General features: G+C 41.1%; 1 protein-coding gene across 3 annotated transcripts in view; it reads right to left on the bottom strand.

The window, feature by feature from the left end:
• Positions 1-4,319: 4,319 nt before the first annotated feature.
• pde2a (phosphodiesterase 2A) overlaps positions 4,320-24,789 on the bottom strand; it is a 181,919-nt gene continuing 161,449 nt past the window's right edge. For 2 of the 3 annotated variants that reach the window (XM_085370371.1, XM_085370372.1), the window contains exons 14-31: positions 23,062-23,173; positions 22,890-22,929; positions 22,305-22,368; positions 21,955-22,036; positions 20,487-20,661; positions 18,694-18,806; positions 13,248-13,325; positions 13,013-13,135; positions 12,843-12,913; positions 12,433-12,555; positions 12,258-12,345; positions 10,254-10,301; positions 9,868-9,942; positions 9,635-9,734; positions 8,636-8,748; positions 7,738-7,776; positions 7,514-7,620; positions 4,320-5,637 (exon numbers count right to left, since the gene is read on the bottom strand). In XM_085370371.1, the coding sequence (XP_085226497.1) occupies positions 5,403-5,637; positions 7,514-7,620; positions 7,738-7,776; positions 8,636-8,748; positions 9,635-9,734; positions 9,868-9,942; positions 10,254-10,301; positions 12,258-12,345; positions 12,433-12,555; positions 12,843-12,913; positions 13,013-13,135; positions 13,248-13,325; positions 18,694-18,806; positions 20,487-20,661; positions 21,955-22,036; positions 22,305-22,368; positions 22,890-22,929; positions 23,062-23,173 (1,786 nt within the window). In that variant the 3' untranslated portion in view covers positions 4,320-5,402. Of the gene's footprint in view, positions 5,638-7,513; positions 7,621-7,737; positions 7,777-8,635; positions 8,749-9,634; positions 9,735-9,867; positions 9,943-10,253; positions 10,302-12,257; positions 12,346-12,432; positions 12,556-12,842; positions 12,914-13,012; positions 13,136-13,247; positions 13,326-18,693; positions 18,807-20,486; positions 20,662-21,954; positions 22,037-22,304; positions 22,369-22,889; positions 22,930-23,061; positions 23,174-24,789 lie in introns of those variants that run through there. The other variant, XM_085370373.1, reaches the window with a different exon arrangement.

Below are 24,789 nucleotides of genomic sequence, written 5' to 3'. Positions count from 1 at the left end.
AAAGTAATAAATAATTTTCAGCCACTGTAATTGTTTTGCTTGAGACTGTATACATAAAATAGATCACTTTATGAAATAGTATGTATTGTTGAAGATACATATAAGTATATATCACGGACACTGCGCTATCATAAGTGCCCAATAGACATGATACGTCCTCTTTTAGGCCTACTTAACTACCTGTTCCCAAAAGTCAATAATTTGCTGTTTAAATTATTTTGTTATTATTTATTTATTTAATTCGTTTTATTAGGTTTGTGATGCTTTGTAAGATGTGACGGATGCATTTGTGCTGTGATCTGAAGTCTACAGTTGCTGCATGGGTCTTTCCTGGACCTCTAAGTCTAAGACTCGCCTGTCTCATATTCATGAAAGGTGACCTATGATGTTCTTTCCTTATTCTGTCATATATGCACTATTGGGGGATTCGCATAATTCCCAACGCTTAGGGTTCAGTCTGCTCCAAGCCATTCTGACAGCTTTTTCAGTGCACGGCCTGTATAATGACTCAGAGAGCAGCTTATCTCTCAGGAAGACAGCCCCACACACCTATTGTTCCTTTAAAACAATATTTTTTTGGCTTAATAAGGAAAGCCCATCATAAAAATGTTGTTTTAAAGCAATCGGCTTATGTCAATTCCATTAATAAAAATATAATATGTCCCCTTTAATCAAATTTTTCTTTCTACTATCATACAGAGTTGTGGTCAGAAGTTTACACACACTCATCATTGGTATAATTTTCATGTGATTTTGGGCTTTTAATGATTTATTTGAACTGCTATTTTTCCAGGGTGCAATGATTGCACAGCATTCACCTTTAATCAATTAAAAAAAAAAAAAAAAACAAGAATTGGGGTGTACAAGTTTGGATTTATTTTGGATTTTTCTTAAAAAGAATAAATCCTTTCTTAAATATATACATACACCATCTTAAACCTTTTCATAACTGGTACTGCAATTCTACAATTGATTTTAACTTGCCAGTGCTGAGGGCTATTAAATTCTCATTAGGGGTCACGATTGGCTAAAACTGGTAGTTTCAGTTTGCCAGCATATAAAGGATTTATTTTACAGCAGTCACTGGATTGACCAATAGTCAGAACAATGGGAAAGTCCAAGGACTTCAGAGACGATCTAAGAAGGAGAATTACAAAAGTAAGAATGTCTCTTTGAATCATTTCTAAACAACTGAGGATTCCAAGATCATCATTTAAACAATTGGACATCTGTACAAGTTATTCAGATGTGTCATGACTTTGCCGAGATCTGCAGGAAGACCCAAACCCTCAGATGGTCAGGAACCCAGAAACCACCAAGGTTTAAGCCTGTCAAGAACTGGAAACTGCTGGAACGCCAGCATCACTGTCCACTGTAAAGCTTGTACATCACCATGGACTGATAGAGTGCTGACCGTGAAAGAAGTCCCTGCTACAAAGTCAAAATCACTCGAGTGAAATTTGCAGCTGCTCACATGGTCGAGCCAAATGTCTACTGCAGAAAAGCTCTATGGACAGATGAGATAAAGACTGAGCTGTCTCGCTTGAAGAGTTGTCATATATACAGCCAGACTTTTGCCAGAAAGTTGTTGATGGCTACCAAAAGTGTCAAGTTGAGGCGCAACTTGCAAAAGAACATTAAACCAAATATTAGTGGGGTACATGTATATGTTTGAGCCTGTATATATACACTTTTGAGAAAATTCAAAGTCAATTCAAACTTCAACACCAAATTTTTCATTTTCTTTTTAAAGTTATTAAAGATATTTGTTGTACAGTCATTCAACAGTTAAGAGAAATCATAAAAAGACCCAGATTTACCATGACATTTTTGCCTGTGATGAGTCTATGAAAGCTTCTGACCACAACTCTATACAGGAATAGCTTCAACTAGGGGCTGATAACATATAATTTAAATGTAATTTCCCATTATAAAAGTATAGCTGTATGAACAAGCTATATAATTTCTATTTAAACTAATGTAAAAACAGGAGAAATGCTAACTACTTTAGGGGTAGATTTTTATCCTAGGAACCCCTCTGAAATATGTTAGCCTAGCCATGCTTAACCATGAGTCCATGTGGCACAGGTCAACAGGAACAGCAAAGATGCCTCTGTGATGACTAAATCAGTGTTGCCAGATACAAATACACAGTTCCAGACAACATAATACACGTGTGGTGTGCACACACATTTAGAAAGGACAACCGAGAAGCCTTTCACCAGATTTATTTCAAGAAAAAAAAATGATTTAAAATGTTGCACATTTGCCTACTTCTGAAAATTGTCCTTGTTCAACACGAAGAACAAGATCACCAGCACTCAGAACTCAATGAAACAAATAATTAACAGATGAATATCCTGGATTTATTGACCAGTATAAGCATCATTTATACATTTCAGATTTGCCTGGGTTATATATTATATGTATATCCCAAACAAACATATAATTTTCTTTCATCCCCTCTGTTAAAGTCTGAGCTTAGGGTTGTTCAAAAATGGCTTAGCAAAAAAAGAAAAAAGAAAAAAGAAAAGGAGAACAGAAGGCAACCACTTTAAACACATTACAGAATTGGAAAAAAAAAAGTCCCATTGTAAATAATGACAGACGATCAAGAAACGTTTTCTTTTGAAACGCTTGATATTTACAGCAATTATATTTTTTGCCACTTTTAACAATTATGTCACAGGTGATTGTTACGATGACGTTACGTCACAGGTTCGAGTCCCGCTGCTCTGTGATGATGGGAAATCGATTGTGTTCACAATCCATTGACAAGCTGTCATGACGTAGCGGGAAAAGTCAAATATGAACACAGCCCTCGTCGACACTCCAACATTAGAGAACAAAAATATTTTAAGTTCTGTCTGGTTTTTTTTTCTTTTTTCTTGTGGTGTTTTTAATGTTTTCTTTTTCTTTTTCACTTTGCAGCTTGCCAAGAAAGTAGAAAATGTTTGCTTGGCACATTTAGCCCTGACTCTCTAAAACAAACAAACAAAAAGGACAGATACACAATCGTGATAGAAAACTGAAGCATTTTAGGATTAAAATTGTCACACTCCATTGATTTGTGTTTCTTTTCTAAATGGAAACATCATGATCTAACACTTAAAAGGCTTTGGCAACTCAGACCTAAAGCAATAATTTAACAAGAGGCATAGGTATTTACATAGGAATCTATGCAGTGTCACAGAGGCAGACAATTTATATTGCACATGGAAAAAAAAGACAAGTACATGTGAAACGTTGGTTTTGAAATAACTGAAAAATAAAACAAAAAAATGAGAAAAAGAGTTCAAGAAAGAGAGAGTGGCTCTTATACAGACACGTCTGTACGCCCTTTAGAAGCTTTGCAGCAAAACCATCTCGTCCACGGCAGATCAAGCACTTCCATCGAGCTAGCGCTGATGCATATCCCAATCTTGGTTTCACACATACATCACACCACTTTTAGAGGCGATTAACCTTCCTCACTAATAGTCTTCAAAAGGATCCCATGAGGGTTCATAAGGTACTTTTCAAAGAGAAATCCTACATTTGTAACCTGCGATTTGAAAAAAACTGAAAAGAAGCTTTCATCTTCTTCCATTAACATTATCGGGGCAGCATAAAAGGAAAGGGGGGAGAAGAAGGAAGAAATTCTGGTAGATCACTCGAGGTTTGTGTCAGCCTCGTTTCTGTGAACACCGCCTCTGTGGAGCTACACCGAATATTTCTCTCTTGCTCTTAACTACCTCTCTCTCACCCACGTAGACGCTCGTGCCCATCCACACATTCACTCATCCCCCGCCCCCTCCCCGTGCAGCCCACGTGCAATGGTGTCCACTTTCCCTTTGTAACTATTCAGCGGTTTTCCTCACATTGCTCTGCAGCATTTCCTACTTTAAGCATCGTAAGGTAAAACTGAGCAATAGCGTACTGTAACATAAAAATCCAGTCAGGTTTTCTATGAGGCACAAGCTGAGAACATAATTTCTGACGCTTCCTTTGGAGTGCAGCGATAGTGAACCGCTGGATGGTTCCAAGAAAGAGTAATTTTGTGATGGCTACATCTCTAGTTTCTTTAAAAAAGAAAAAAAAAAACCCAATCTGGATGCACTGAGAACTGAACAAAACGCTTTTATGTCTGACTGGGACACCCGAGGGTGGCTGTGCAGATAAAATAGAAAGAAGTGAAATGACGATTGTGACATCTGAGGTTCTTCACACGGGTATTTCACAGATATACATCTTCTCAGCAGATCATTCAGTCAAACACGTCGATACTCACGCTATCTCTATAACAAATATACAACATACATACTAAACAGACTCTTTATTTCAATTTTTATATATTAAAAGCTCTAAGAAAGGCAGCAAAGATGCGCAATAAGGCAGATCCATATGACACACTCGATGACACACTCTACTCTGGCACATTTGCACTTACAGATGAGATGGATCTTTTAAAGGGATTTGGTTACTCTTTACCTAAAGTGGGTTCATGAGGACGTTAGTCAAGAACAGAAAAAAATGACCTAAATGAAGAGGAAATGTGACAGATGGAGGATGGTGAGAAGAATAAAATGGGAGTCTTTTGGGTTAAGTGTTTAATGAAGAAGGGTCAGGGATCAGTGACTCTGTCATTAATAAGTGATTGTCAAATTGTCCCCTAAACACCTAAAAAAAGCAAGAAGTGAATCACTAAAAAGAAACAAAAACTCCCCGTGCATCTTGATGGTCATGAATTTATTATTACACATATCCTGAAAAGCTGTAACTAAAATGTGTTGAGACGGAGTGGAGATGGAAATGGAAATGGAGTGCATTCATTTCTTAGTTAATGGAAAAAAAATAAACACTGACCCAGATAAAAGGAATAAAACATGAGGTGTCCATACAGCATGCATTCATAAGCATCAGGTGAGGGCTATGGCAGCTGCTTTAAATCAATATAAGCTTTTATGACACATTTTACAGAAACTATAGCACTTTCATCTCACTGTTACATGTTGAAGTAGTCTCTGCTGTCACAATGAATCTTTTCCGCCCCCCTTGATCTTGAGACAGTATGTGCATGTACATATGTGTGTCAGTGTAGCTGTGTGTTTTTACAATCTTAATCAGGATCAGTACTGTATGAATGAGCTTGTGACTAGTGGTAAAAACCTATTATAGCTGCTGAAATAGACAAAGTCACCACCTTCTGCCATCTTCAGCCGGAGACGTGTGGCTCCAGCACTCGTTTCAGATCGCTCGTCTGATTCAGTTTGAAACTTTTGTCCCGTCCTGTCTGGCCTCCTAAGCATCTAAGTGGTTGACAGCAGAGAGAGACCTGTGACTCTTAGGTCACTAAAAAGGTATCCTCAGCCTCTTACGGGACCACGGAAAACTCGACGAAAACCGTCCGCGGCCTGCTGCCGTCACTGACCCCTCCCTCCTTCTGTGTCGTCGAGGCAGCCGTTGAGGCAGTGGTCGTCACTCCCGAAAGCGCCCTGGGCCTGCAGCAGCTCGTATTCCTGGTCCAGGAAGTCGAGGCTGTTGTTGCTAGGCAACCCACGGATGGTGAACTTATGGGACACTTTGGTCCACTGCTCACGGTTAGCCGCCACCCTCTCGTACAGCTCGGTGGCCCCGGGAAACAGTTCAGACAGCAGCCTGAGAAGACAGGAGGCAGCAGGTGGTGTTAATTTTAGGCCTACACATGATTGCTAATGAAGAGTCCTCAATGTCCCAGTCTGAGAGTTTGTTCAATTAATGCCACTCTAAATGAAATGGATTAATCATTCATATAATTATTGTTTTAATTTTATTTATTTAACGTCATGTAATGATTTGAACTGTGCTATCGGGTATTTAATCATCCAGTAACTGGCATTTTGATTTTTCACAGGTTGCAGTCACAGCACATTATCAGAATAAACTGTATATATAGACAATGTTAGTGGCCAAATTGATGTCAATCACTGGTTTTTGAAGTCCTGTTTTCAAGCTTCCACTTTAAGCATTATGTGTTTGTTTGGTTGCTTTTTCAATAACCAGATGTCAGGTGCCAGGTCTGGGTCTGACTGAGAATCTGAGGATCATGTGTGCTCAAATGGTAGCAACCACAGGTGGTATAAAAGTCGTCACCCTTTGGTTTTTCAGATCCTGTTCTGAAACCTCGAGATGAGCGTTTGCCATCGCCATCTTCATTGATGATGACTTGTGTCATTAGCTAACAAGTGTGTGGTTCATACCACCTCCACTTTGAAACGTAATATGAACAAGATTTACATAACAGACTTCATTTGTTATTCAATGAGAACAAAAACCAGTTACCGAGCCCATAAAATCAGCAGAAAAGTGTTTCAAGAGGTCAAGATAGAAAGCTGATTTCCAACACACTTCTATTAGCACGGAAAGCTTTTTGCAACCAAAACTAAACCCATCTGGTGGCCTTCAGATAAAATGCAGCTTTAACCTCCAAAGACCCGAACTCTTCCACGACATGCATTTTAAATTTGTCTTTGATATTTGGGCATATTGGGACCCGGTGAATGTAAAAACAAAGAATTACCAGATTTTTTTAACCTGATTTTTGTTTCTAAGAAAAATGAGAGCCACATATGAGGATATTTGTTTCAAATTTCGATAGAACAGTAGCAGTATAATGTCCTCATAAGTGGATATCAGGCCCTTGTAGCGCAAAATTGAGTATTTTGGTCTAAATAACCCAAAATGTGATGTCCACATATGTGGACGCCAGGTCCTAGGAGGTTAAGCCACTAGGCACATTCTTCTGACCTAGAAGCTACATCCATGCTTTATTCTATCTGTCTTAGTGACTTTTCAGTCACCAAGTAGTCCTGCTTCATTGTTTATTTCACTCTTATAAAGACCCCGACCGGTCACAAAAGACATGGCTGCCCCTCCCCTGAGCCTGCAGGGGAGTTCTTACTACTCGCTCATGGGGATCATCTGATTGTTGGAGTTTCTATATAAATATACATATATCAACTGAATTGAACTCCTGAACCATAATTTACAAATAAATATCATGCTGTATTCTACAAAACATGAAATGAAACAGCAGAGTCGCCTCCCCTGCAGGCCATTAGAAGGAATGGCAGGTATGAGGCTGGCTTCACTTTTCAGACGTGTTTCTCTATGATTATCACTTTAAAGGTCTATATATTGCAAATGTGATGCACTTGCTTATTTAAATTTACTGAATTTAATTGACATTAATTTCAAACTGTTAATGTCGACGTAATGAATTTATCTACCTTTATCTGTTCTTGCTCCTTTAAATGAGTTACTTAGATGCTCAAATGTCCACTAGTTAGTTTAAAAAGTTTCAACCACAGTAAAAACAGTGCTGATGAGAGTGAATGCCAAAACAATCAGCAAAAAGACTCCAGAATCAGGGGATAATGTGTACATAATCTACAGTTTTGTTTTAAGCAATGTTTCAAACTAAATCCTTTGTGTGATAAAAGGACCAAAACAGATCCAATAATGAGTCTGTGCTGCTTTCAGGTTTTGTACGCACTTGTAGATCGGCATGGCGATATGCTCCATGAAGCTGATCTGCAGTTCCGGTATGTACGCTTTCTCTCTGTCCATCATCTCACTGGGCCTGTTACCCATGGCTTTTTCCTGCAAACACACGTTAAGCTATGATTAATGACCTCAGTCAGGCGTACAATAACACACTTTCACCACATGTTACTATTTTCACATGTCATTTAGCAGTTAGCGTACACTAAAACATACCAGATCTCCTTGAGAGAAGAACTCTTTATAAATCAGCTCCTGTAGGAACATAGCAGCAGATATTTGAAAGTCTTAACATGTGTCATATTTATAGAGACATCGTTATGTATGAAATTTAGTTTATTTGTCTTTTATGCAAACATTTTATGCTGTTACCTGCCATAAACTGCAAGTCACTTCTATTAAAGTTCAATATTTGGTGTGATTGGGGTTTTTCACTGATAGAAATGCGTTCTCTTGCTATTGAGATGATAATGTATCAACTGAGCACTGTAAAAGCCAATAAAGTCTTCCACAGAAATGTGCTATTGGTTTTGAAAACAAGGATTTACAGTTTATTTGCTTTAGGTGTTTGGAGATTGAGGGTGGAGGATTTGGGGCAAGGTTTACGGGTTTGGTGGTGGAAAGGGGGCAGGCCAAGATTAAACATAATCCTAAAATGGAGTGCGGTTTCTCAGAATAGAAAATAATGGAATACAGCTCAAAGGTTGTTTCCAGCTGTACAGCTTTGCATCTCATAATCTCCAATGTCCTAGAAATGGGTCAGTTTCACTGTACAAACACTGTTAATTAGAAATCTTTAGTCGTGTTGCTAAAAGATGAAACAGAAACTTCTTTCTCCTGCAAATCAGCAAATGCAGCATGAACCCGATCACACTAAAGCCTTTTCTATTTTCTTCCTACTTAGAATAAACTGCTACAGTGAGCAGTTTACTAGGTCAAAATAATTACAGCTATTACTTCCACTAAGCTTTTGGAATTTGTACTGCAGTAATACTGAAATATTAACAGTCTTAACTGAATTAAACACATTAATACAACATTTTTGCTACAAATGGCAAGTTCTAGTAAGTATGTGGTAATGTTTCACATATACTGGTGCAGAACACAAACTGACAGCAATTTTGCGTGTGGTTTTCCAGCCCTTGGTTTGGTCTGACAGGTCACACGAAGTCATCAACAGGCACAGCAGCAGGGAGTGGTGGGTACGGCTTTTTGGATTGTATCCATCTGAAAAACACACAAAACGCATCGCTCTGCGTTAACAGCATTTCAAGCACTGTTGCTGCCTTTCATCTAAGAGGAAAATCACACAATTCCGAAGCAAAAGTGCTTCAAACTCATTGCATAAAGTTCATTTTAGTCTCCAATATGCATAATGATAGAAGTGACAATAAAAGAAGGTCACAACAGGATGTTAGATAAGCAGACTTTGCGTGTTTGGTAGGCAGAAATGATTTTCCAGTGCCTATTAACACTCTACACATTCATTCAGTATTCTACTCCATGATTGACAAGTCACCTATTCTAGAGTGTGAGAAAGTTGCTAACTCATTTAGTGGTTTTTAATGTCCTTGAATTGCTTTAACGGCTCGAAATTGTTTCCACGGAGGAGACATCCACTCAGGATAACTTATAATTGGTTGCATTCAAGCGTAACAAACCACTGGCCTGGAGGTTACAGCCAATTACATTGCATAAGAGTGTAAGCAACTGTCTTTTCTAAAGGGTAAATAGTCCAATGAAAGTGGAGGATTATTAAGAATGTCAGAGCTGAATGTTGCAAGCGTGAACTCAGATCTCTGCAAAATAAGTTAGTTCATGAAAAAGAAGCAAGTCATAGTGCAGAGGAAAATGGGTTGTCTGTCTGTCTATGAGCGATCTTTCAGCTCAGCAATGGATAATTGTACTGAAACGGTGAATTTCTAATGTTCTATATTGTTTCGTCTCCCTTGTGAAATCAGGCCGCTTTAATCTAAGGAGACGTAAAAAGAAATATTGCTTTGCTTTCAGTGTGAATCGACAATCAGAACTGAGCCTCCTGGAGCTGTTCACGGGTGTGAGTCTAAAGCAACTGCAGAGACGTGGCTGCGCATACTGAACATGTGACATGTACCATCAGACATCTTCTGCAGATCCTTGAAAATGCGAAGGTGGTGAGCAAGGTCCGTGGCCAGAATTATGTCTCTCATTAAATCCAACATGCGCTGGTAGTCCTAGAGACATAAAAAATAATCGTTAGCTTGCAAAGGCGGTGATAGAAGCAAATGAAAATATGAAATCAGCGAGAGATTGAGAAAAAAGAAAGTTGTTGAAATGCACGAATGGAGAGAGGGTTTGATAATTCACCTTCCTGGAGAACTTCTCAAAGATGTTGCAGCCATGAGTGTTCAGAATAGCGATGGCCTGGGCAAAGTGATGTCTCTGGCGTGGCAAATAAAGCATAATGACAAAACGTGTTAGAAAACGGTGACTCTAAAGTGACTAATGCTGCAATGCAAAAGGCAAAAACCAATTTAAATTCCTCACATTGCCTCATCGCTGCTGCAAAAAAATGTCATGATTGATTTTGGCCACTAGATGTCCTAGCAGAACACTACATTAGCAGCTCTCAGATAATGGCATTCATTAACTATGAAGGAGCAAGCCTATACCAGTAATCGCACAATCTTATCGTCTCTGTCATAGGAAATAAAGATTTACACAGTCAGTGTGAAAACTTTGAGAGACTTTACCTCCATCACAGATCCCTCTGAGCTGTAGAGAGCAGCCAGCACAGATTGCTGGAAACATAACAGACACACATTTGAAACACAATCCTTTTAGCATGCGCGGCACATTGATTCAAATCAACATCCTCCAATAAAATATAGCAGTGTTTTCTCTTTAACAGGAGATGGCAGCTCTCAATTGAAAAAAAAAAATACATATATATATATATATATATATATATATATATATATATATATATATATATATACAGAAGCTTATCAATGATGGATTACTTTTGTCTTATAATGTGTGTCTGATTTAGGTTTGTGCCTGATTAGAGTGTAGCAGGGCGACACGCTTCTAATCACCTCGTGATTAGACCCTGATAAAACCGTGCAACCCTCGCTATTACCCGGGATGCTTCATCTCGAGCATTTAAAGTAAAAATTTCAACATTATCATAACTCCCGCTGTTGTTGTCATGTTAAATGAAATGGTTTGTGTGTTTCTTCCTGGCTTTTGTCAGGCGGGGAAAGTGATTCACAAATAACATCCCCCTAACGTTTGCTTTTTAATTTATTCATATGTTTTTTTTTCTTTTTTCATTTACAGTAAACAATACATACTAATACAATATTGTTAATGCAGTAACCACTATCATTTACTGCAATATCTTCTCTTCTTCTGTCTCTTATCTCCTCTTATTGTGTTCTTTCTCTCTCAGTCTCATCTGAGTGGTTAGTATCTGGGCAGAGTGGATCTGCAGTCCTCTGGGGATGCTCAGGAGCAGGCGGTTTGGGAAGGCAGGCCAGGTCACCGTTCCTATCCTGTTAAATACACGCTCTGTATTTGAGAGGATAGGAAGCCCAAATAAACAGGCCAAATAATTGGAAAGATACCACTTGTATATACCATAATAATAGATATAAGTTAAAATTACTGAACTCATATATCCAAAAATGAAAAATGCCAAAAAGGCATAAAATTATATTTTTGTGGCACCAAGGTGATTCCTAAAGAGGACACATTGATGCATCTGGCCTTTTGCTCATCCATCTATCCATCTATTTATCTCAATGGATCATCTATCAGTCATGGATTGGTTTTCACAGAGCCCAGACCTCAACATTATTGAAGCAGAGTGGGATCATCTTGACAGAAACATCCAAAGAAGAGCTTTAAAAGTCCTTTAAGAAGCCTGAAGAACTATTCTCGAAGACGACTAAAAGAAATGAAAAGACTAAGATAGTTCATGGTACCACGCTGGTACCTATTTTTTGTTACCTTCCTTGTGGGTTTGTATATATTTAGCTGTCATTTGTATGATTATTTTCCTTGCTCTAATTAGTATTTAGTTTTCTATTTATCAAATAGCTGCTTTAGTTGAATTCACTGTGTTTAAGAGTTCAGAAGCCTCGTCTGTTTGTGGTTTCCTTTTAGGATTTATTCATTTTTATTCACATGTTTTATTCATTATTAAGATGCCAAGTTTTCAGTTGTTATTAGTTTTTATTTTTACCGTTGACGTTGCTTTTAGTTCACGTTTCACGTTCACCTTTCTACGTTCCTCCGTCTCGTCCGCCGATCTTCTCTCCGTGTCAGACTCATTCTATTCCATCCATTGTGTTGTGTCACACTTCCTGTTTTCTGTGTCTTGTGATGTGTTTACTTCCCCATCTCATTATATTTGTTGGCTTCAGCTGTGTTAGTACCTGCTACCGCTCCTCTCTATATCAGGTGTGTCTCTGCCCCCCTCTGTTAATTGCAGCTGTACCTCCCTGCTCAGAGCTTCCCTGTATCTCCTAGTGTTTTTGGATTACTTGCTCATTTCCCTGGTTTGTTTACTTATTATTGTGTTTATTTTCCCTATATCAGCTTTTGGACTGAATAGAAGATTAAAAACATAATGCATTTTTCGTCTGCATGCATAAAGCTGCAGTCCTGCTTAGAGCCTTGTTTATTTTTCTATTATTTTGTATCATTCCTACTGCTTTCTAATAAAACAAAAGCAAAGTATGTGCTCTCACCGAGGCCACTTGGAAAGAGTTGTTGGTGCCACGGTGGTCCAGATCATGGCACATACAGGACACAAAGAGCGCTAATATTTCTATATCCCTAGAAGACAGCAGGCATAGAAGAATCATTTTAAATACAAATGATATAAAACATCATTATAAAGTCTTTTGAGACTTGTGTACTCACTCGAGGTAGTTGGACAGCCCTAGGTTTTTGTAGAGCAGGTAGCAGAAGTGTGAGACGGAGAAAGCGTGCATCCAGTTGTGGTAGGGAGGGTCTCTGTAGCCTTTCTTCACCATCAGACAGAACCTGGCACCAAGGCAGCAGTTTAAAAACACTCTCATGACTTTTTTTTTCCAACATGTAACTCAGTGGTAGCCCCGGAAATTCTCATTCACAACCCATCTCTCCATCAGCTTTAAAAAAAACAAACCTGATTGAAGATTCTGCTACAAGCTTACAACGCAATACTACTTAACAATGTAGCCAGAGAATCATTAATAAATAAAGTAAATATTCTTTATTTAAACAGCTGATGGAAAATGATTTAAAGCACAGGCTCTTAAACACAGCATATAAATTGATGGATGTCAGACCTGGCGAGCGTGTGCATGTCGATCTTATAGGTGTTGATGAAACCCATGTCTTCAAACATGCTGAGAACGCACTGCAGACACACAACAGGAGAAGTTACATCAGATTTTGTTCTCTTTAAATCTTTGTGCTGACAGCATTCAGACACACTCTCTCTCTCTCTGCTTCTTACCATCGGTGTGGTGTCATCGGGAAGGGAGCGCGGCGTGCACGTGAACTCTGCGAAGCACGGGTCAATCTCGTTCACCGGGTCGATGCCAGATACCAGCAGCTTAGTCACCTCTTCCTCTGAAACCTGCCACAGACTCATACTGAATCATACTGAGTAAATAGCATGGACACTGTCAGTAAATGCTGCGCGTCGCTGTGCGAGAGTGAGTTTGTGGGATGAAGAGATGTGATTTTACCTTCATATGGTACATCATCATTTCATTGGCCAGATGGGATCTGAACTGAGCCTCGTGGACTCTCTTGTAGAGCAGAGACTGGAGGAAGAACCGGCACATTAAAACGTTGCCAATTCATTTTTAGTAAGAATGAATTCATTATATTATCACGATAACTGGACAAAGACAAACAGAAAGAAATTAAATTAGATGTTTGTGATATAAAGTAATAAAGTTCAGTGAAATATTATGTTATCAGGATCTCCTACTTATGATCGATCTTCCAGCTGGAACCATATTTTGCTTTTCATGGTACCACTGACTACATGCTAGTGAGAGATGAAGTTCTATTTTATTTTGAAAGTATGTTTGTGGGTGGCTGTGGCACAGAAGGTAGAGCAGGTTAGTGGTTTGATTCTCCCTGTCCTTATGGTCTTTTACAGAGTTTGTCATGGTTGGCTGCGTGGCAGGCGTGCAAGCAGGAGTGGTGGATCCAAAATGCAGGACTCAGACACAGAAGTTCAACTTAAAGAGCAGCTTTATTGCTGGAAACCCTCTTACTAACTAAAGGCATCAAAAGACAAACAAAAACGCTGGTGGACTAAAACACTGAAGCAGAAAACACTGAACTGGAAACAAAACACTGGTAACACGGAGGCAAAACACACACAGCTTGTTGAGGGTACGACGCAACACTGACTCAGAGAAACACGGTCTAAATACACTGGGAAGTAACGAGGAGAATGAGACACAGAAGGAGGGCACAGCTGGGGGAAATTAGAACTGACGAGACAAGCAAAGCAGGACACATTCACATAAGACACGGACCTACAAAGTAAAACAGGAAGGATCACACAGACGCGAACTTGACACAGTGGAGACAGCAACTAAGAAACACAGAGACATAAACCATAAGGCAGAGGACTCTAAGAACCGAGAGACACAGAGGGGAACTCAAACATGCAGACACAGACTTACACAGAACAGAGGGGACATAGAGAAACATGAAGGGCAAGGGATCGAAACTAGAAACCATAGAAACTCACACCAAGTACAATAATACAAAAATCACAATGAACTAAAACGCTGGGTCAGGAGACCCAGGACCCTGACAGTACCCTCCCCCCAAGGGCTGGCTCCCGACAGCCCAACACAAGAAAACGAAAAAAAACAAAAACCGCCCAAAACAGAAAACAACCCGACCAGGGCGGGCGGCGGGGGCCCAGGAAGGAGGGCACGAAACAAAAACACCGAAGCACAAGAAAAATGGAGTCCAAAACAGAAGAGTTCAGGGGGCCGGCCCGGGGGCCGACAGCACAGGAGTCCAAAACAGAAGAGCTCAGGGGGCCGGCCAGGGGGCCGACAGCACAGGAGTCCAAACAGTTCAGGGGGCCGACCGCGCGGAAGGCAACGGCGGCGACGAAGGAGACAACGGAGCAGTTCAGGGGGCCGACCGCGCAGAAGGCAGCGGCGGCGACGAAGGAGACGACGGAGCAGTTCAGGGGGCCGGCCGCGCGGAAGGCAGCGGCGGCGCTCCAGTGTCAAGCGTACTGGCTGAGGCCCGGTGGGCACAGGACCAGACGAGGCAGGACCAGACGAGGCAGGACCAGGACGGACCAGGCGATGACAGGGCCGGACCAGGCGATGACAGGGCCGGACCAGGCGATGACGAGGCAGGAACAGACGGACCCGGCGACGGCGGGGCCGGACAAGGCGACGGCGGGGCCGGGCGATGCGGAGGACCCTGAGGCCGGGCCAGGCGATGCGGAGGACCCTGAGGCCGGGCCAGGCGAGGCTGAAGACACGGAGGCTGCAGCAGGCGAGGATGATGATGGAGCTGCAGCAGGCGAGGATGATGATGGAGCTGCAGCAGGCGAGGATGATGATGGAGCTGCAGCAGGCGAGGATGATGATGGAGCTGCAGCAGGCGAGGATGATGATGGAGCTGCAGCAGGCGAGGATGATGATGGAGCTGCAGCAGGCGGCTGGACGGGCTCCTCGGGCCCCCCAGCCGACGAGGCAGGAAGCTGGACGGGCTCCTCGGGCCCCCCAGCCGACGAGGCAGGAAGCTGGACGGGCTCCCCGGGCCCTCCAGCTGACGTGGCATGAGGCTGGACGGGCTCCTCGGGCCCTCCAGCTGACGTGGCATGAGGCTGGACGGGCTCCTCGGGCCCTCCAGCTGACGTGGCATAATCAGTAGGTGCAGAGACCACCGGCTGAACAGAAGGCTGAGCAGGTGATGGAGCAGCAGCAGGCGAGGCAGGAAGCTGGGCGGGCTCCTTGGGCCCCCCAGCCGACGAGGCAGGAAGCAAAGGCCGGAGCGGTCCCTCGGACCCTCCAGCGGAAGAGATCACTAAGCCAGCCGTCATGGAGGCCACTGGCTGACACAGAGGCGACACAGGAGCCTGAGCCGAGAGTGGCTGCTGAGCAGGCGACACTGGGAGCTGAGCTACTGGAGACACAGGTGACACTGGTGTACTGGGGTGAAGGCAACGAGGACGCAGTCCCTCTCTTAAGGGAGGATACAATGATTTAGTGATAAATCTGGATGGGAAAAGATGCTGATGCTGAGAATACCAGGCAGCGAGGGCTTCCAGGAGGGTAGCTGACCCTTCCTTGCCTGGACCGCCCATGCCAAACAGTTCGAAGCATATCCTGGCTCTCAGAGCTGTTATTAGTTGTTTTAATCTGTTAATGTCCAAAAAACCAGCTGTGCAGAGGGTGGAAGACAAAAAGTTGTCAAAAAAGACCACCTGAAGGAGTCTCTTGGGGGTGTCCTCAGCGTGGTTTACTTCCCGGCAGTGATTCCACAACTGCGCGAGATACTGAGACCGTGAGTCCGCAGGATCCATTTGATGGTTGCGTCGTTCTGTCATGGTTGGCTGCGTGGCAGGCGTGCAAGCAGGAGTGGTGGATCCAAAATGCAGGACTCAGACACAGAAGTTCAACTTAAAGAGCAGCTTTATTGCTGGAAACCCTCTTACTAACTAAAGGCATCAAAAGACAAACAAAAACGCTGGTGGACTAAAACACTGAAGCAGAAAACACTGAACTGGAACTGGAAACAAAACACTGGTAACACGGCGGCAAAACACACACAGCTTGTTGAGGGTACGACGCAACACTGACTCAGAGAAACACAGGGTCTAAATACACTGGGAAGTAACGAGGAGAATGAGACACAGAAGGAGGGCACAGCTGGGGGAAATTAGAACTGACGAGACAAGCAAAGCAGGACACATTCACATAAGACACGGACCTACAAAGTAAAACAGGAAGGATCACACAGAGACGCGAACTTGACACAGTGGAGACAGCAACTAAGAAACACAGAGACATAAACCATAAGGCAGAGGACTCTAAGAACCGAGAGACACAGAGGGGAACTCAAACATGCAGACACAGACTTACACAGAACAGAGGGGACATAGAGAAACATGAAGGGCAAGGGATCGAAACTAGAAACCATAGAAACTCACACCAAGTACAATAATACAAAAATCACAATGAACTAAAACGCTGGGTCAGGAGACCCAGGACCCTGACAGTTTCCTCCAATGCATCCACTGATATAAAATCATTTATGCATAGAAAAAAGTGTGTGGATGAGGCAAGTAGTAAAAAATGCTTTGAGTGCTCAGATACAGTAGAAATGCACTAAATAAATATCTTTGGATGCACTGAAGCAAAAAATCAGGTGGTTAACAAGAGGTATGATGTCATTAATAAAAAGATAAATTATCCAGATTTTTGTTTTGGCCTTTCGTTCACACACAAAAAGCATTTTGATCTCTGAAAACTGACCTACAGGAAACAAACATTAAGGTACAACAGCCACTATAAACATATGTTGCAGAAAATTATATTTGATTTTCAGCTTTTGCTCCTGCTTCTAAGACATGCGCCTGATTTTTGATGTCAGACTGTGCGCCGTGTTATTGTTTGTAGGCCTCTGAGTGGCCAACATTTCTATATGATCAGGATTTTATCGCCACCTGTTGCTTGGGCATGATCTCGTTTTGCATTTTCATGTGGACAAAACAGTGGTTGTATGGATTGTTTTTCTTTAATGAAAGTGAAAATAAACCCTAAAACCGTGTACGTGTGGACGTAGCCCAACTTCTATGGCTGAAAAACATGTTTAGCTGCTTTGAAGGAAACTCTTAATCCTTTTCAGCTTTCAGTTTGCCAACCTTCGTGTCTGCTCTTCTGGCGCCTCTCTGTTTGTTTTCTGAGTTTTGGCACCTTTCAGTTTTTCCCCGTTTGTTTTTCCTCACTTGGACTTTCGTATTTTGTTTGGGCTTTTGTCGGATTATCCGGAATATTCTTCACCGCCTTTTTCCAAGCACATCGAAGCCATTTTCAGTTGTCTCACCAGTTTGTGATTGCACACATATGTTTGTTACTGCTTTTACATTCACATTCAAATGGTAAACCTGTGATTCATGATTAACAAGCATGTTTTAATTTTCGTGGGCTTTTCACAGCCCTACGTCTGGCCCCCGCTTTACCTTTTAGTACATGAGGGAGCTTTTTACAACCCTGAGAGTACTCTACAGCACGATACTGGGTGAGATCTGATGAATAATATATCTGGCTGTGCTTTAAATCATTAATTAGTGGCCTCGAAAGCAATTATTTTTTTTCTATCAAATATGTTTATAGTTTGTAGATAACCTATTAAGTACCAGCAGTCATTCAGAGGTCACACTCTGCAGGAGCTACTCAACATGAAGTGACTCTGTTTATTAGAACGGGAAGACATTTTCTTTTATCTGAGATCAGGGTGGTGAAGGATGAAAAAGACAATATTTCAACAGAGTTTGTGGGCGATAACAAATATATCTCTCCTTGTTTGTTCATCACTATTATCACAGACGTGATCGTCTTCATAATCGTCTCTGTGAGCCGCGCACAGCTGTTCAGCTGGAAGTATGTTAATAAGTTCAGTTTGCAGCAATCATACAATGCCAATGAACTGCACCACGAAAGCCGTTCACTTCCATCTGACTGAATCTCCTTAAATTTCCCTTGAGACTTTCCTCTTCTCTGCCTCGACTGAGCATTTCACTCCCACTGAGCTGATCTCATCTCGCCGGGACGGGATCAATCTTTCTGACATCGTCAACTATTTTGGGGAGAGCCTCCTAATGATGGATATACTGTAAATGCTAAACTCACTTATATTTGCATCATTATAAGGATGCATGGAACTTGCAGAGATTACATTATTTAAAAATGAAGCTGACTTATTGACCGAGAGAGTCAGTGTGTATGAAGATGAATTGTATAGCAGTCTGGATTTATTCACTGCTGCTCACAGAGATAATAAGAGGAAGTTTGGAAAGTGAGAAGTTATAAAATAATAGTTACTGGAATTAAATTATTTCTCCTCACATGCTCATGTATGTGTGTTACTTTTTAACAACTTGGTCTCTTTGATTAAAGGGAGTTAGAAGAGACTCACATGGGCAATGCTGATGCCACAGTAGATAGAGAAAGCTGTCGCCAAATCCTCATCGAAGCGGTTGAACCACGGCCCATTCATCTTATTCACCAACTCAGCGACGCCGATGACTTCTGGAAAACGGAAGATTTAAAGAGGAAAGGGGTGAGGAGAAGAGGAAGGTGGAACAATTAGGGAGGAAATGATTAAGCAGGAAGAGGGGCGAGAGATGCAGGGATGGATGGAGGCGGGTGAAAGTTGATGAAGAAAAATGGAGAGTGGAAGAGGGAGCGACAAGGACGAGAAAATGAGGCACAAATGGCAAAAGTCAACGTCGAGTCAAAAAGGTCTGCTAACTTGAATTGATTTCACGGTGGAGTCAAACCTAATTGCACATAAAAAGCTCTGAAATTAAAATGTTAATGTGATCCGCAGACAGCTCCTTTTTTTACATGGAGACAAATGACACTGACTGCAAAGCTTCTCTGTGGATACAGCAGAAACCATTAGGCAGCAGCATCAAAATAGAGAAGAGGTTTCTGAAAGTCTGGAACACAGAAGATGGTCTAAAGTGCACATTATACATGTAGGACGTGATGTAACCTCTCTTTGTGCTATTCCGAGAATGAAGCTCCACTTAAAAACAAACAAACAAGAGGGCAATAATGCACTAAATATGATGTTTTTAAATCTGGTGTAAGTTGCTTAGCTTTTATACAAGTCTCAGAGAAGATACTTCTCTGTTTTTGCACGACATCTATTACAGTTCTTCTTGTTTGTTGGGTTTCTTGTGAAATAATGCTGGTCTCGGGGACCAGTTCAGCACCTGCTCTCTTTTATTGTCGCTCTTGGAAAATGTCCAAAATGTTTTTTTTGGTTTTTTATACTGAAATAATCAAAGATTTCCCTGAAAACATGTCTAAATGGCAGTAAATGTTGCTTCATATTGATATTTACCCTTCATAATTAAAAGTTCCTTTATAGATGTGTACGTTGCCTACACAGTGCACGCGAATGCGCCCCCTTTTCCAGTAAAGGTATTGGTTTTTGAACTGTTCACTGATAACATCCATGTACATGATCTCCAAAAATATTTTCATACCAAAGGAGAGGTTTCACGTCAGCCTCTCTTAACTTTTTTTCTTTGCGTCACAGAGCTTTAACTTGGATGCTCTGATGGTTTGCATTTGCTGGTTTACAGAAGCCGTCCTGATCATGTGTAGTAATATTCACTACAGAATCACGTACATGTTTAATGCAGTGTTGCCAGAGGCCAGCAGACCAGAGCTACTCAGTAATGGTTAAAGTCTTGTCCTCTGCAAAAAGAGCTTTGCCTCAATTCCCTGCATCTTTTAATTATATTAATCACTGTATGTGACAAATTCCCCAAATTCTCTGGAATAATTTGCCCTTCCCTGAGTGTTGAGACCCTCCCCATATTTACTTGTAAAAGACTCTTTGGGATGTTTTTTTGTTAGACACAGTCCTGTTACTAATTACCCTAATGAGATGTGAGCTGTTCTGCCAGGTGTCTTGTTTTTAGCATTACATTATGTTTAAGGCTTTTGATCCTCTTGCCTGAACTGTTTTGAAATGTGCTGCTAACCTCCAATTTCAAACAGGCTTTGAGCTGTTGTCAAATTGAATTACATAAAAATGTTCTGCATTCTGCTTTTATCAACATTTTACACATAGTTCCCACTTTTTGGTACACAAGGTTGTATATTTTGCATGATTTCATCAGGAAATCCCTTTGTGTTGAACTCACTGGTATGAAATGAAAAGTCCAAATGTGTGTGTTCATGCATTGTTACCGTTATTCTCATCTTTGATGGGGAAGCAGAGGATGTTGCGAGTCCTGAAGCCCGTGCTGTCATCCACCCCACGATAGAAAAGAGGATGAGAGTAGGCGTCCTTAATGTTCAAAATCTGACCAGTTGTCGCCACGTGGCCGGCAATGCCCTGATCGGCTGGGATGCGAAACTCATTCTGTGCTCAGACACGAAGACACACACAGTTTTGTCTTTACTTAACAGCTCACAGGATAGGGAGACAATCAGCAAGTGTAATCATATAAATATCTTGGAACCATAATCAATGAAAACCTGAATTTTGATGAGAATTACAAATTGGTCTGGAAAAAGGGTCACAAGTGCCTTTACTGCCTTAGGAAACTTGCTCATTTCCACATTGACTGAACAATTTAACTTCGTTTTATCGTCCTTTTATTGAGTCTGTTTTATCTTTTTGTTTGGTGGCATGGTTCGGTCAGACCTCTGTTGCAGAGAAAATCTGACTGAATTGGATAGTGAGATGGTCCAGTCGTCTGATAGGTGAGTCACAGCCCTGTTTAGCCTCCCTGTACACTAAACAGGAACAACGGATGGCTTTATCAATTCTTAATAATGGTTCCCATCCTCTACAGGGTGAATCTCAGCTTCTTCCCTGGGGACGGAGCTTTCTAGTTCCAAGATGCAGGACAAAGTGTTATAAAAACAGCTTTGTCCCCGCTGCCATCACTGAACTCAATAAGAACGGTTTCATTTGATTTCATCTTGTCTAATTAACAAATATGTGTCTGTCAGGTTTCATTAAGTGTGTGTTTAGTGATGGGATGCTAAATGCTCTCATTTTATTGTGGTGTTCCTCAAGGCTCTATGCTTGGCCCACTTTTGCTTTCAATATATATGCTGCCTCTCCACCGTATCATTCAAAAGACTGATTCTAATTACTTTAAAGCTTTTAATGGTTTGAATTACATGAAGGACTCATTAACATCTATGTGCCTGGGCACTAACTGATACCAGTGAATGAGGTTCTGCTGGTTATCCTGAGGTCTCTTGTAAAGAAAGGTTAGCGGGCCTCATCCGTCAGAGCTCCAATTGTGATCGGAATGACATCAGAACCTTTTGAATCTTTTAAACCATTTTTTAATCGTAAAGTTTTTATGAATGTCACAATGTTGGTTTTAGTATTCCTGTATTTCTTATTATTTGTCTTGTTGTTATTTGGCCTTTTTTTCTTTTTAGATGTTTAACTTTTTTCCTGTGATGCAATAAAGTTTATTATTATCATTATTATTCCAGTATGTAGATATTTGTTCAGTGTACTTTGATAATTCTCCCTGTTATAATTTCCTGTTACTCCCTGTTGCCAAATTCAAGACAGCCAAAAAAGTCTCCATAAATCTTAGACCATTAGGCCACGGTGCAGCTGTGCACTGTCAGCACAGTCATGCTAAGTGTTTATATGTGTGTTAAATTAAATGCTTGTTTGCCGTACCTCCTCCTCACTGACCACACCACCATCAAACACCTTTGCCACCAGCTCATGGCTCACACGATCCAGCAGGAACACCGAACAGCTGCAGAAACAGTGAACGTCAGATTTCGAGGGGTAAGAGACAGAACGGAGCACAGCTGAGAACATTAGAGAGTTTTATCTCGTTTCATCTCAGGTCATTTTGTAACTTATTAAATGACGCAAGTCAGTTAAGAACAAATTGCCTAGATAGCCTTTGCAAATGGAGATAAAGACATTCACACTATGCACAGACACACATGCACACACTCTTTCTGTCTTTCATACACGCACACTGATAAATCCCTTTGAAGATGAATCAGAGGGCTTACATCTCTGCATCACTGAGGTTCCTGGCCTCCACTATAATTTCCTGTAACAGCACTGACACATCATCTGAAAGAATCAGAGAGACAGAGAGGACGGGGGGAGAACGAGAGAAAAAAAGAAGGATGAGAGAGGGAATTAAATGGAAAACAGAGGAAATTATAAGGGGACACAGCAAAACCCAGATAGACAGAAACAGAGATTACAGTACGAGTACCGGTGGATCCGCCACACAAGCTGATAAGAGCTTTTGTAATCAACACTTCAGTACAGTGAGAGGCAATTTGCTCTACCAACAGATCAATTTTTGTACCTGCAATCACGATGCCATCAGTGCTTACAGCTCGATAAGAATGGAAATACCTCCACAGATAGATGGAAATTATAGGAAAGAAAGGTGGACCCATAATTTTCAATGCCCTTTTGATTTTATGACAATGATCACCTTAAGGGTCGCTAATATCTCATTCAATTATGTGCACCATTTGTTTCACAAGGTGATCACTTCAATTAATGCAAATTGCACCACACTGGTCTTGCTTCACACTTGACAGACACATGGATGGACAGACGGAGGAGAGAAGACTTACCCAAATGTGTAAAGAGATTTTTGGCCACTTGCAAGAGCGCCTATAAAGAGAAACAGCGAACACAAATAGCTCTTCAAAGGGCAACTTCATGTATATTTATGCATACGGCATATGTGAGAATATGACTGGATGGGTGTGTGTTTTTGTGTGTGTCCGTGTGCATGTGCAGTACCTGGCACTCCACTTTGAGCTTCTGCTCTTTCTGGAAGGCCAAAGTTGAAGTGAGGACTGTTGAAGTGTAGCAGAAACAGTGCTGGATGGCATGTTCATCTACCTCGGTGTGTCTGCAATAGGGAACACACACAGAGTAAAGGGTAAAAGCCTGGCTATAACTAACAGGCTGCTACTTATTTCATTTATTATAACAAATCTGGATTTTGCACTGCTATGAAACATTTCCCATTTATGAAATGGCTTACAAATGAAATCTTGTAATTAAACTATCCAACTGCAGATATGTAAATAGAGCAGTGTGCAAAAGTCTTGAGCCACCTTTTATTTCTTCATAATTTGCTTCCCAGGATCCAGACTTTCTAATAACTTTTTAAAATGCCCTTGATAAGTAGTTCTCCGGGTTTTCTGAAGGTCTTTCAGTTTTTCTTAGGACATTGGTTGCTTTTTCACTTATTTTTAGTCCAGTCTTTGTACCTGAACATTTTAGGAGGAATGTTTTCTGCTTTAGTCACTACACAATGACCTATGAATCATTCAAGCATACCTAATCCAACAGATTAACCTGTGTACTGTCTACATGCAACAGACAACTTAGCAATGAACCAATTTTAAATGGTATCTTTAGGTACTTTCTTATTAGCAGCCTGCCAGAAAAACAAAGATAACACATTTTGACAGACATCAAATTGCCAAAGAGCTGTTTTTTTCCCATTTCCATTTTCTATTTTCCATATTCCTACTAACATATAAAAACTAAATAAAGACTTTTGTACAATACTGTATATCAGAACCATTTAAATAATCTGTTTTGTCATAAAAACATGAACACGCTCTTACTTGAGACATTTTTCCAAAACTAAAATCATGCAAAAAAAGTAAATAAGAAACCTCAATAATTACCTTCACACACAGGAAGGTGGAAAAGACAACAGTCTCTACTCTTGGCTAACTACGACAAAGACTTACAACTCTGTGCAGGCAACAAGTGAAGGCAAAACTGACAGCAACACCATTGACCACATTCATGCTTGTAGTTGTCTGTGTTTGCCTACAGAGGGCAGTGGCATATTATTGTGCAGATATCAGGGTATATTGTATATTGCTTCAAGGTGTTCTTGCCCTCCGCTTGGAGGCCTCAGAGGAATCTAAGCAAAAGAGGTTGGAGCCTGAAAAAAAGCCTGTCAGGCTCACTTTAACTTCAACAAGTGTCCTACAAATCTTTACGAGTGACATTCAGAGATTCAGAGGAGTCAGAATAAAGAGAGTGGAAAATATTTTTTGGTGGCAGACGCCAGTTATTTGAAGCTGTGATAGAAAATGATCAACAGCCTGTGGGAGTCCACCTCCAAAGACCAGAAGGTGCATGTCTTCTGTGACACTGGACTGGAGCAGTTAAAAATCCTGCCATCACTTAGAAACAAACCATCACTCAGCCTAATTGTCAAAAGAACAATATATCTGAGTGTAAATTAAAAAAAACAGTGTCTCTATTGTCTCCTTCTAACAATGTGCTTCTGCTCATTCTCAAGCTGCTTCTTTTTCCTGCTGCCACTAAATCTGAGATATGGACCTGTTACCAGTGTCACAATATGTTGTTATACACCGGTGTCACGGGTGAAGAGGACACCGTGAATATGATCAGACAATATCTATAATGAGGCGATGCACCTTCGAGATATACGGCTCTTCTAAAATCTGGATGATTGTGCTCACAGAACAGGATATT

The sequence above is a fragment of the Diplotaxodon limnothrissa genome, linkage group LG14, assembly GCF_057381915.1.
Source record: "Diplotaxodon limnothrissa isolate DT_005_m linkage group LG14, D_limnothrissa_male_GT1.1, whole genome shotgun sequence".
Classification (NCBI taxonomy): Eukaryota; Metazoa; Chordata; class Actinopteri; order Cichliformes; family Cichlidae; genus Diplotaxodon; species Diplotaxodon limnothrissa.
The sequence above is the reverse complement of the archived record's forward strand: the minus strand, read 5'-3'. Positions and strand labels throughout refer to the sequence as shown.